Consider the following 14,004-nt stretch of genomic DNA (forward strand, 5'->3'; position numbering starts at 1 on the left):
CTGTCTCCTCTGAGACTCCTTGGAGTCCTTTTGCTTGTCTCCCTACTCAAGTGCATCTTCCTAGAGAACAAGTGTTCATAACTTTAGATCACAAATGGTATCATACTGGAGCCGGTAACAGTTAGATGCTCAATGAATAAATAAATACATGTTGAGTATTAGAACTAGAAAAAAGTAAAAAATCACAATTTAAAATAAAATCTGATTTAAACTGCATATGCAACCAACATCAGAGAACCTAAATATATAAATCAAATATGAACAGATCTTCAGTATGAGATAGACTGCAATACAATAATAGTAGGGGACTACAATATTCCACTTTCAACAATGAATAGATCATCTGGACAGACAAGAGAGAAACAGTGGACTTGAACACCTTAGGCCAAATAGACCTGATGGACATAGACAGACTATTTCATCCAATAGCAGAATGCAGATTTTTCTCAAGTGCAAATGAAACATTCTCCAAAACAGATCATGTGTTAGGCCAGTGATATGGTTTGGCTGTGTCCCCACCCAAATGTCATCTTGAATTCCCATGTATTGTAGGAGGGACTCAGCAGGAGGTAATTGAATCACGGGGGCAGGTCTTTCCCATGCAGTTCTCATGATTGTGAATAAGTCTTGCAAGATCTGATGGTTTTAAAAAGGGGAGTTTGCAGGCACATGCTCTCTTCTCTTGTCTGCCGCTATGGAAGACGTGCCTTTCACCTTCTGCCATGATTTTGAGGCCTCCCCAGCCACATGGAACTGTAAGTCCAATAAATCTCTTTCTTTTGTAAATTGCCCAATCTTGGATATGTCTTTATCAGCAGCATGAAAACGAACTAATACAATAAACTGGTTCCAGTAGGGTGGGGTGCTGCTGAAAATATACCTGAAAATGTGGAAGCAACTTTGGAACTGGGTAACAGGCAGAGGTTGTAAGTTTGGAGGGCTCAAAAGAAGACGGGAAAATGCCCAGGCAGAAGTTTGCTGTAGGGGCAGTATCCTCATGGAGAACCTCTGCTATGGCAGTGCAGAAAGAAAACGTGGGGTCAGGGCCCCACACACAAAGGGAACATTTGGAACTTCCTAGAGACTTGAATGGCTTTGACCCAAATGCTGACAATGACATGGACAATGAAATCCAGGCTGAGGTGGTCTCAGATGGAGATGAAAAACTTGTCGGGAACTGGAGCAAAGGTGACTCTTTTCATGTTTGAGCAAAGAGACTGGTGGCATTTTTCCCCTGCCCTAGAGATTTGTGGCACTTTGAACTTGAGAGAGATAATTTAGGGTATCTGCAGAAAAAATTTCTAAGCAACAAAGCATTCAAGAAGTGACTTGTGTGCTGTTAAAGGCATTCAGTTTTATAAGGGAAGCAGAGTATAGAAGTTCAGAAAATTTGCAGCCTGACAATGTGATAGAAAAGAAAATCCCATTTTCTGAGGAGAAATTCAAGCTGACTGAAGAAATTTGCAAAAGTAACCAGGAACTGAATGTTAATCCCCAAGGCAATGGAGAAAATGTGTCCAGGGCATCAGAGACCTTTATGGCAGGCCCTCCCATCACAGGCCTGGAGGCCTAGGAGGAAAAAGGGGTTTCCTGGGCCAGGCCCAGGGTTCCCATGCTGTGTGCAGCCTAGAGACTTGGTGCCCTGCATCCCAGCCACTCCAGCCATGGCTGAAAGGGGCCAACATAGAGCTCAGTATGTGGCTTCAGAGAATGCAAACCTCAAGCATTGGCAGCTTCCAAGTGGTGTTGATCCTGCCAGTGCACAGAAGTCAAGAATTGAGGTTTGGGAACCTCTGCATAGATTTCACAAGATGTATGGAAATGCCTGGATGCCCAGGCAGAAGTTTGCTGTCGGGGCAGTATCCTCAAGGAGAACCTCTACTATGGCAGAGCAGAAAGAAAATGTGGGGTCAGGGCCCCCACACAAAGTCCCTACTGGGGTACCACCTAGTGAAGCCATGAGAAGAGGGCCACTGTCTTCCAGATCCCAGAATGGTAGATCCACTGACAGCTTGCACTATATCCCTGGAAAAGCCACAGACCCTCAACACCAGCCTATGAAAGCAGGTGGGAGGGAGGCTGTACCCTGCAAAGTCACAAGGGTGGAGCTGCCCAAGACTGTGGCAACCCACTTCTTGTATCAGCGTGACCTGGATGTGAGACATGGAGTCAAAGGAGATCATTCTGGAGCTTTAAGATTTGACTGCCCTGCTGGATTTCAGACTTGCATGAGGCCCGTAGCCCCTCTGTTTTGGCCCATTTCTCACATTTGGAATGGCTGTATTTACCCAATAGCTGTATCCCCATTTTATCTAGGAAGTAACTCGCTTTTGATTTTACAGGCTTATAGGTGGGAGGGACTTGCCTTGTCTTGGATGAGACTTTGAACTATGGACTCTTGAGTTAATGCTGAAATGAGTTAAGACTTTGGGGGACTGTTGGGAAGGCAAGATTGGTTTTGAGATGTGAGGACATGATATGGGAGGGGCCGGGGCAGAATGATATGGTGTGGCTGTCTCCCTACCCAAATCTCATCTTGAATTCCCATATGTTGTGGGAGGGACCCAGTGGGAGGTAATTGAATCATGGGGGCAGGCCCTTCCCGTGCTGTTCTCCTGACTGTGAAGAAGTCTCAAGAGATTTGATGGTTTTAGAAATGGAAGTCTGCCTGCACAGCTTTCTTCTCTTGTCTGCTGCCATGTGAGACATGCCTTTCACCCTCCACCACGATTGGGAAGCCTCCCTAGCCACATGGAACTGTAAGTCCAATAAATCTCTTTCTCTTGTAAATTGCCCAGTCCTGGGTATGTCTTTATCAACAGCATGAAAACAGACTAATACAGCCACAAAACAAGTCTTAACAAATTTAAGAGAAAAAAGAATGAAAAGCAGTAAAGATTATCTACAAGATAAATAATATTAAAAACTTTTGAAAACCTGAGAAAGATATAAATATCCAGGTACAAGAAGGTCAGAGAACACCAAATAGAATGGACCCAAATAATACTACTCCAAGTCATATAATAATCAAACTCTCAAAGGTCAAGGACAGATAGAGAATCCTAAAGCAACAAAAGAAGCGAAGCAAATAAGATATAAAGGAGCTCCAATTTGACAAGCGACATCTCAACAGAAAGAATACAGGCCAGCAGAGTGGAATGACATTTTCAAAGTGCTAAATGTAACAAAAAAACAACCCTGCTAACCAAGAATACTGTGTCCAGAAAACTTATCCTTCAAATATGTGGGAGAGATTAAAGTCTTTTCCCCAACAAACAAAAGCTGAGCTAATTCACTACCACCAGACTAGTTTTACACAAAATGCTAAAGGAAATTCTTCTCTTTGAAACAGAAAAACACTGACATTAAACAATTTGTTTAAAGCCATAAAACCCACTGGTAAAATTAAATACATGAATGAACATAGGATATTCTAGTACTATAACTATGGTGTGTAATCCACTCATACCTCTAGCATGAAGCCCAAAAGACAAATCTATCAAAAACAATAGCTACAGCAAACTGTTAAGAGGTAGATGATATTAAAATATGCAAATTGAGACAACTAAAGTGCAAAATGTGGGGTAGGGGGAAGGAATGGAGTTTCTTCTTCATTTTTTCCTTAGTTTTTTTTTCTTTGTGATCTAACAGAAGTTGTCATCTCTTTAAAATAACTTGTTATATTTTTTCTAAGCCTCGTGGTAACCACAATGCAAAAACCTATAATAGATTCACTAAAAATAAAAAGCAATTAATTAAAACATACTACCAGAGAAAATCACTTAACCATAAAGGAAAACAGTAAGAACGTAAAAAAGAGGAATTACAAAGCAACGAGAAGATCAGTAACAAAACGGCAGTAATAAGTCTTTAATAACACTGACCATAAATGGACTCAATTCTCCAATTAAATGCATAAAGTGGCTGAACAGCTAAAGAAATATAACAGAACTATACAGTGCCTACAAGAAGCCCACTTCACCTATAAAGACACACATAGACTGAAAGTGAAAGGGTGGAAAATGATATACCATGCACCTAGAAACCAAAAAAGAATAGGAGTAGCTACAATTAGATCAGATAAAATACATTACAATCAAGACTGTAAAAAGAGACAAAGAAGGTGACTACATAATGATAAAGGAATCAATTAGGCAAGAGAATATAATAATTACAAATATTAAATATCTGTGCACCCAACACCTAAATTCCCAAGTACATAAAACAAACTTTAATAGACCTAAAGGGATAAAGGGAAAGATAGACTGCAACACAATAATAGTACAGGACTTTAACACCCATTCTCAGTAATGGACAGATCTTCCAGATTTCAAAAACCAACAAAGAAACATCAAACTACACACTAGACCTAGTAGGCCTGACTGACACAGAGCATTCTGCCCAACTGCTGCAGAATACACATTCTTTTTGTCAGCACATGGATTCTCCAGAATAGATTATATCTTAGGGCACAAAACAAGTTCCAAAAAATTCTAAAAAGTAGAAATCATATTGAGTACCTTTTCTGATTACAATGAAATAAAACTAGAAATCATAACAAGAGGAACCTTAGAAACATCACAAACACATGGAAATTAAACAACATGCTCCTAACCAACCAATAAATCAATGAAGAAATTAAGAAGGAAATGTAAAAATTTTCACTCTTCATATTCAATATAGTACTAAAAGTCCTGGTCAGAGCAAATAGGCAAGAGAAAGAAATAAAAGGCATTCAAATTGGAAGGTAGAAGTCAAATTAGCCTTGTTCTCAGATTACATGATCTTGTACCTAGAAAAACCTGAAGATTCCACCAAAAAAAACTGTTAGAACTGATAAACAAGTTTAGGAAAGTTGCAGGATATAAAGTAGACATACAAAAAACAGTTGCATTTATATGTACCAACAGAAAACATTTGAAAAAAGAAATCAATAAGACAATCACATTTACAGTAGCTACAAATAATATCAAATATGTAAGAATCAAATTAACCAAAGAAGTGAAAGATGAAAAGTGAAAGTTTCTATATGAGAAACATTATGAAACACTAATGAAAGAAACTGAAGACACACACAAAAAAAGAGAAAGATATTCCATGCTCATGGATTGGAAGAGTATTGTTAAAATGACAATACTACCAAAGCAATGTCTAAATTCAATGCAATCTCTATCAAAATACCAATGACTTTTTTCCCACAGAAATAGAAAAAGTTTCAAAATTTATATGGAATCATAGAAGACCCTGAATAGTCAAAGCATCCTGAGCAAAAAGAACAAAACTAGAGGCATCAAACTACCTGTCTTTGAAATTTACTACAAAGCTATAGTAGCCAAATCAGAATAGTACTGGCATAATAACAGACACAGAGACCAATGGAACGGAATAGAGACCCAAGATATAAACCCATACATTTACACCCAATTAATCTTCAATAAAGGTGCCAAGAACATACAATTGGGGAAAGGACAGTATTTTCAATAAATGGTGCTGGGAAAACTGGATAACCATATGCAGAAGAATGAAACTAGATTCCTATTTCTCAATGTAAACAAAAATCAAATCAAAATGGATTAAGAGTTGAATCTAAGACCTGAAACTATAAAACTACTAGAAGAAAACACTGGAGAAATGCTCCAGGACATTGGTGTGGGCAAAGGTTTGTGTGTGTGTGTGTAAGACTTCAAAAGGCCAGGCAACAAAAGCAAAACTGGACAAATAGGATCATGCCAAGACAAAATGATTCTGCCCAGCAATAGAAACAATTAATGAAGTGAAGAAGCAACCTACAGAATGGGAGAAAATATTTGCAAACTACTCATCTGATAAAGGATTAATAACCAGAATACATACGAAATTCAAACAACCCAGTGGCAAAACAAAACAAAACAAAACAAAATCCCAATCCGATTTAAAAATTGCCAAAAAATTTGAATAGGCATTTCTCAAAAGAAGACATACAGGCTGGGCTCGGTGACTCACACCTGTAATCCCAGCACTTTGGGAGGCTGAGGCAGACAGATCACGAGGTCAGGAGATCAAGACAATCCTGGCTAACACAGTGAAACCCCGTCTCTACTAAAAATACAAAAAATTAGCCAGGTATGGTGGCGGGTGCCTGTAGTCCCAGCTACTCAGGAGGCTGAGGTAGGAGAATGGTGTGAACCCGGAAGGCAGAGCTTGCAGTAAGCTGAGATCGCGCCACTGCACTCCATCTGGGCGACAGAGCGAGACTCTGTCTCAAAAAAAAAGACATACAAATGGCCAACAGTTATATGAAAAAAATGCTCAACATCACTAATCATCAGAGAAATGCAAATCATAATACAATGAGATATGATCTCACCCCGATTAAATGGCTTTTACCAAAAAGATAAGCAACAATGGATGCTGCTGGCAAGGATGTGGAGAAGGGGAAATGCTTTTACACTGTTGGTAGAAATGTAAATTAGTATAGCCACTATGGAGAACAGTATGGAGAGTTTTCAAAGAACTAAAAATATAATCCAGCAATCCCATTACTAGGTATATACCCAAAAGAAAGAAAATCAATATGTTGAAAAAACATCTGCATTTCTATGTTTTTTACAGTACTAATTTATAATAGCCAAAGTATAGAATTGACCTCAGTGCCCACTAACAGATTCCAGAATGGTATATACAGTAGAATACTATTCAGCCATAAAAATAATAATGAAGTCATGTCATTTGCAGCAATGTGGATGGAAATTATGTTAAGTGAAATAAGGCAAGTATAGAAAGACAAATATCACATATTCCCACTCATATGTGGGAAATTTTTTTAAAAAGTGGATCTCATAAGACCCACTGTTAGATAGATCAGTAGGGTGGCTACAGTTTACAATAATCTATTGTGTATTTCAAAAGAGCTAGAAGAGAAAAATTCCAATAGTTTTAGCACAAAGAAAAGACAAATATTAAAATGATGGCCATCCGAATTACACTGATTTGATCTTTATGTTTTATATGAATATATTAAATTATCACATGTACCTCCAAATTATGAACATCTCTTATGCATCCATATGAAAAACCATAAATGTTTTTTAAATCTGCCAGATAATCTTAGATAAAAACTTAAGAAGATCAAAAATAACATCAAGTATTTTTCCAGTCACAGTGGCATAAAAGTAGAAATTAATAACAGGAAGAATTTTGGAAACTCACCAATACATGAAAATTAATAACATGCTACTGAACAACCAATGAGTCAAAGAAGAAATCAAGAGAGAAATTTTTAAATATATTGACACAAATAAAAACAGAAACACAACATACTAAAACTTATGGAATGCAGCAAAACCAGTTCTAAGAGGGAAGTTTTTAGCAATGAATGTTTACAACAACAAGAAAATCTCAAATAAACAACTTAATGCTAACCCTTCAGGAACTAGAAAAAGAAGAACAAACTAAGCCCACAATCAATAGTAGGAAAAAATGATAAAGATCAGAGCAGTAATCAATGAAATAGAGACTACAAAGACAACAAAAAGACCAATGGAATGAAGAATTGGTTTTTTGAATAGTAAACAAAATCAACAAACCTTTAGCCAGACTAAGGAAAAAAGGGAGATAACTCAAAATCAGAAATGAAAGAAGAGTTATGACAACTGATACGACACAAATGCATAAGAGACTACTATGAACAGTTATACACCAACAAATTGAAAAGGTTAAGTTCCTAGAAACACACAATCTACAGTGTCTGAATCAAGAAGAAATAAAAGGTCTGAACAGATGAGTAAAGACACTGATTTGATACTAAAATATTTCCCCTCAAAAGAAAGGCCTAGAACAGAAGGGCTTCATGGTGGAATTCTGCCAAACATTTAAAGAAGAACTAATACTAATCCTTCTCAAACTCGTGCAAAAAAACTTAAGGAGAAATACTTGCAAACTCACTTTATGAGGCCATCATTATCCTGATACCAAAGCCAAACAAACACTCCACAAGAAAAGAAAATTAGAAGCTAATATCCCTGATGAATATACATTTTAAAAATCCTCAGCAAAATACTAGCAAACTGATTTTAATAGTACACTAAAAAGGATCATTCACCATGATCCATGGGATTTATCTCAGGAATGCAAGGATATGCAAATCAACCAATGGGATATACCATATTTAAAAGGACAAAATGATATGAACATCTGAATATATGCAGAAAAGGCATTTGATGAAATTCAACATCACTTCATGATTAAAAACTCCCAACAAATCTGGCATAGAAAGAATGTACTTCAGCACAATAAAGGCTGAACATGAAAAGCACACAGCTAATATACTCAACGGCAAAAAATCGAAAGCTTTTCGTCTAAGGGCAGGAATAAGAGAAGGCTGCCCACTCTCATGCTTCTATTCAATACAGTACTGGAAGTTCTAGCCAGAGCAATCAGACAAAGGACCCAAACAGATACTTCTCAAAAGGTGACTTACAAATGACCAACAGATATTTGAAAAAATGTTCATCATCCACGATCATCAGGGTAATGCAAATTTAACACAATAAGATATCACTTCACACCTGTTAGAATGGCTATTATCAAAAAGACAAAAGATAAGTGTAGGTGAGAGTGTAGAGAAAAGAGAACCCTTCTGCACTGTTGGTAGGAATGTAAATTAATACAGCTATTACAGCAAACAGGATGGAGGCTCCTCAGAAAACTCAAAATAGATTTACCATATGATTTGACAATCTCACCTCTGGGTATATACCCAAAGGAAATGAAATCAGTAGACTGAAGACATATCTGTACTCTCAGGTTCACTGCAGCATTATTCACAGTAGCTAAGATATGAAAGCCACCTAGGTGTCCATTGTGAGATGAATGGATAAAGAACATGTGGTATATAAACACAATGGAATACCACCCAGCCTTTAAAAGGAAGAAAATCCTGATTTGCAACAACATGGATGACCCTAAAGGACATTATGCTAAGCAAAATAAGCCAGGAACAAAAAGACAAATAATGCATGATGTCACTTATACATGAAATCTAAAAAAGTTGAACTCATAGAGAGTAGAATGATGGTTACCAGAGCCTGGGGGAGGGGGAAAGAGGAGCTGTTGATCAAAGGGTACAAATTTTCAGTTAGACAGGAGGAATAAGCTTTAGTGATCTATTGCACAGTTGGTGACTATAATAAATAATAACACATTGTAAGTTTCAAAATTCCTAAAGGAGATTTTAAGTGTTTCACCACAAAAAAAAAAGTTAAGTATGTGAGACTGATTTAATCACTTTACATTGTAAACATGTATCAAAATATCACATTCTACCCTATAAATATATACAATTATTTGTTAAATAAAAATAAAATTTAAAAAACATGTGCAATAAAAATATCCATCTTACTTGGTTATGCTCTAGAGTTTCAAAAAGTTGTTCATCAGACTTTAGTAATGGAATGCCTGTTCGATAGTGAACTTCATAAGAAAACTTCATGGTTGCCCAGGTCTGACTGATTTCATTAATAACCTAGTAATCAACAATATAAATTAATTAATGTGCACAAAATTTAATTGAGAATCAACATCTAGGCTATTATCTGGAATTAATTATTTTTCGATTTTCAAAAATGCAAACTGATATCAAATATTATTGGCTTCAGTTTTTTCCTCCAAGTAATTCACAGTGATGGGGTTTGAAGAATGAATATTATCACATCAAAGGAATGAGCATCACACGGATATCAAACTTCTATTGAATGTGAGTTTATCATCCCTAACCAAAACAGAATTTGAGAGCAAGAAGGGACTTAAATGATTACCTAAATGTTTGGTAGATATTATTTACAAATTAGCCAGCATGAAATAGGTAACGCCTTAAATGTGAATCTCAGTGTTCTGTGTGAATCTGGGTAAGTTAATTACCTCTGTATACCTCAGTTCCCCATCTGTAAAATAGAGATACTATTACTTACCTCAGAAGATTAAATGGGTTAATATAAATAAAGTACTTAGAGTGGTGCTTTATTTATATTAAGGCACTTAGAGTGGTGCTTTATTTATATTAAGGATATGTAAGTAATTTCTGCTATAATCATCATCATCAACAGGACCAATCCTCCTGTTTTACTATGGCTTAGAATGATCCTAGTTCCTGCTCATCCCACACCTAATGAACAGCAAGGAACAAAGTGGGACTCATCTCTCCAGGCTCCCAGGACATCAAAAGGACTTTTCTCTAAGTTGGCTTCTATGCAAATACCCAAAATTAACCAAGTAGAAATGACCCAGCCCAAGGACACTACCTTCTCAGTCCCCAGCTCTTTCACTGCTTTGTCCACAATCCTTCGGACATCATCTTCTGCTCTGTGTAACTGCAGTGCTAACAAATCTGCCAAAGTTGTGGCTTCATTTATTAAAAACTTGACCTGATTGGGGTGAAAAAAAGGTAGACTTTATATTCCACATACATTAACGGTTCCTTTTGCCTAAAGGCTGGTAAAATGAACCCTAACTAAAATATACTCAAGTCAAGTGCTGAATACATCTTTCGTCTTGAAAGATGTGGACAATCTAAGACATTCCTTTTTAACTCACAATTCCTGAGGCGTCACCTGCCAGAAGCAAGGGCCAAAGTTTAGTCACTTTTGTGCTACCCTATTTTCTTTGTTTCATATCTTTCCCTTGTCAGCACGTTTCTTAGCTCCTTTGCCCATAAAACCCATTTTTAAAGAGAATCTCATTGTTCATTTATTATAATTTGGTTGAAATCCCAGGAATCAGTGGCTCATTTGTCTTTTCTTCCTAAAGAACCCTATTCACTGAACATAATTCCCAGCTGCTTCTGTGATTTAACCTAGTTTTACCACTAATTTTAATCTCAGTTCATTGGCAAAAAATACTCTTACTCCTAGTGTCATTATTCATATTTACCATGTGAAAAATAATTCTCATTTCCACATTGCCTTGTGACAATGACTCCTCTTCTCTCACATTGACTCCCCTTCCCTACCCTATATTTGGTCTTGAAGACATCCTCAGCTCTTTGACATACCCAAACTCACTCATGTCTCCTGTAAGTGAAGAGTTGAGACAGCCACAGGGTTGCAGGAAAGCCGTTTTCTTTCCTGCTTTTGCTAAGAATATCCAGAATCTGCTTCTGGGAAGCTGCCACTGTCTGCTCTGCCCCTCCCTACCCTCTAACATTCTTCAGTACCATCCATCCCTCTGCATAAGAGGACCAAACGCCCTGATTTGCTCAGGACTGAGGGGTTTCTAGCAAGTGGATTTCAGAGATGTAAGACTTTCAGTGCTAAAACCTGGAAAGTCCTGAGAAAACCAGATGAGTTTTGCCAGGCTATCTCTGTGTCAATTTTGGCCTCACTCTAGAGTTGCTGGGACCAGGGAGCTAGGTCTGCCCTTGAGAAAGAATGAGCAGAGATGTGTAATAGGGCCACCCTGATTAGTTGTGCCATTTGTGTACTGAACATGGACACCAGCCCAGATGACAAATGGAGAGGGACGCCAGCCTCTGCTCTGCTGTCCTGGGGACAGCCTGGAAGAGGGTGCCTTTTTCTAAATTGTCTGTCAGAGCAGGCGACTTTTTCTAGCTGGCAAAAAGGCATAACACAGGCAAGTAGAGGCTATGCTGAGACAAAATTTTATTGGCAGAAATATGAGAAGGGGATGGGGAGCAGAGCACATAGTCTACTACACATTCAAAGATTCGATAAAAATTTTCTGAATGCACAAATTAATTACAAAGTCTAAATAGCCAATGTCTAAAAGACTCTATAAAAAATACAATAGTGACAATAGCTTCAGAGACCCATTTATTGAGCACTTACTACATACTAGGTCCTTTATATATAGTCATTCATCACTTAACAATGGGGATATGTTCTGAGGAATGTATTGTTAGGTGATTTTTGTCATTGTGTAAACACTATGGAGTGAACTTGCAGAAACCTAGATAGCATAGCCTACTATGCAACTAGGGTAGATGGTGTGTAGTAGGCTATGCCATTTATGCTATGCTCCTAGGCTACAAACCTATACAGCACGTTACTGAACACTGCAGGCAATTATAACACAGTGCTAAGTAGTTGTGTATCTAAACATACTTAAACATATAAAAGCTACAGTAAAAATACAGTATCTTTTTATGGGACCAGTATAGTATATGTGGTCCAGCACTGACTGAAATGTCATTATGCAGTGCATGACTATGTGTATGCATATGTGTGTTTTAAATATATGTGTATATATATGTGTACATCTATATTTTATATATTATATATACATATGTGTATATGTGTGGGTGTGTATATATATACACACATATATATAAAATTTCCAATGTGTTCACCCAGTCTGCATGGGAAGTATTATATTTATTTTATAAAAGGGCCAACCGAGTCATAAAGAACAGGCAACTTGTCGCAGATCCCAGAGCTGCTAAGTGTTAGGGTTAGAACCACAAAGCCCAGGCTGTCCCCACTTCTCCACAATGCCCTTGCCCATTTTCCTACTCTGCAACACCCCTTCACATCCTGAGAGCCTTTCTTCAGTGTGCCCCTCAAACTCTTGATTTGCTTAATGAAAACATACACACATTAGACTTTTTATATATTTTAAACTCATAAAGGTCATCTTCCCTGAAGAGTGCATAAGGTTGTTATACTTGCTTTCAATAGACATAGAAAGGCAAGAAAATAGAAGCTCAAGTGGCATGGACACATGAGAAACCACTTTATGCCTTGCAATAAAACCAAAATCATCAAAAGACCATGAAAAAAAAGGCACCATTATTAAATGAATTATGGGTGAAAAAGAAATCACAATTTTGGATTCCTTTTTCCCACAAATTCACTTTTATGCTTTCTGACCCTTTCCATAGAAAGATTCTTTGCAGCCATCTCACCAGATGGCTAGCTCTATAAAATGTTTTCATATTATCTCACTTATTCCTTGCAAGATTCCCCTAATGTATAAGAGCAGATAGCATCCCTTCTCATTTGATTACTAAAAAGCAAAACTCAAATGAAAGAGGTTAAGTGACTTGCTTAAGGTCACATAGCCAGTAAGAGAAAAAAGGGGAGCAAGAACTAGGACCTTGGGCATCCAGACCACTGGTCCCCTCAAAGAGCTTGATCTCCTATGTCTGACCAGAGACCTTTTCATAAATTACACTTCATCCTGGATGATGCAAACCAAGAAGTAACACTTCATAGTCACAAAAACATTCGATTAGTGAGACCGAGGATACTGACCCCAATAGCTTTCATCAGCTGGTGCCAATGCCTGTCCCTGAGGGCAGGGCTCTGTAACTCTGTGATGGCCCTCAGGAAGGCTGTCATATCCTTAACCGTGCCTTCCAGGCCTGTGTAAGCATCCCAGATGCGGACTTCCTTGTTGAGTGACCCAATTTCCTAAAGAAAAGTGGAGGATAAAACCTAGCTCCAAAGATATAATAACAAGTATATATTAATAATTTGCCTCCTTTGGAAGAATAAATATACATTTCCCAACTCCCGGATTAGAAAAGAGTGAAAGCATTTGAACTCCTAGACCAAGAACCAAAACCAGAGAAACGGAAAGGGATCCACTCATTTGTACATTACAAGTCTACTATGTACAAGCCACTTGGATACATTGCTTTCTCATTCACAAGATCTAACTGAATGTCCCATGAGGAAACACAGGTAAGTAACAGAGTTCACAGGACACTTGCAATAAAGAATGTTTCCTCTATAAACATAAATAAATGGAAACAGACTGTTATTGGATTACTAAGACCTCCTTCGGAATACATGACTCATTTAAACAATAGCTTTGGAATGATGATTACCTTTGAGTGCCTGTTTCTTGAAACTTAAATATTTCACCATCTTAAAATGCCAAATAGGTCCCTTGACTTGGCTGGTCCTCTCAGCCCAAGGAACGACATCAGCAATTGTGAATGAGAAAACCCATAAGAAAATAACTAGAACTCAGCACAAAATAAAGGGCAATGTGACCCCATGACATCCA

At 37.6% G+C, this 14,004-nt stretch overlaps 1 protein-coding gene across 1 annotated transcript in view; it reads right to left on the reverse strand.

Annotated features, from left to right (window-relative positions):
* DNAH11 (dynein axonemal heavy chain 11) overlaps positions 1–14,004 on the reverse strand; it is a 370,125-nt gene that overhangs the window by 281,560 nt on the left and 74,561 nt on the right. The window contains exons 23-25 of the mRNA XM_038004732.2: positions 13,245–13,403; positions 10,278–10,400; positions 9,380–9,502 (exon numbers count right to left, since the gene is read on the reverse strand). Of these exons, the coding sequence (XP_037860660.2) occupies positions 9,380–9,502; positions 10,278–10,400; positions 13,245–13,403 (405 nt within the window). The remainder of the gene's footprint in view (positions 1–9,379; positions 9,503–10,277; positions 10,401–13,244; positions 13,404–14,004) is intronic.

The sequence above is a fragment of the Chlorocebus sabaeus genome, chromosome 21 (genome assembly GCF_047675955.1).
Source record: "Chlorocebus sabaeus isolate Y175 chromosome 21, mChlSab1.0.hap1, whole genome shotgun sequence".
Lineage (NCBI taxonomy): Eukaryota > Metazoa > Chordata > Mammalia > Primates > Cercopithecidae > Chlorocebus > Chlorocebus sabaeus.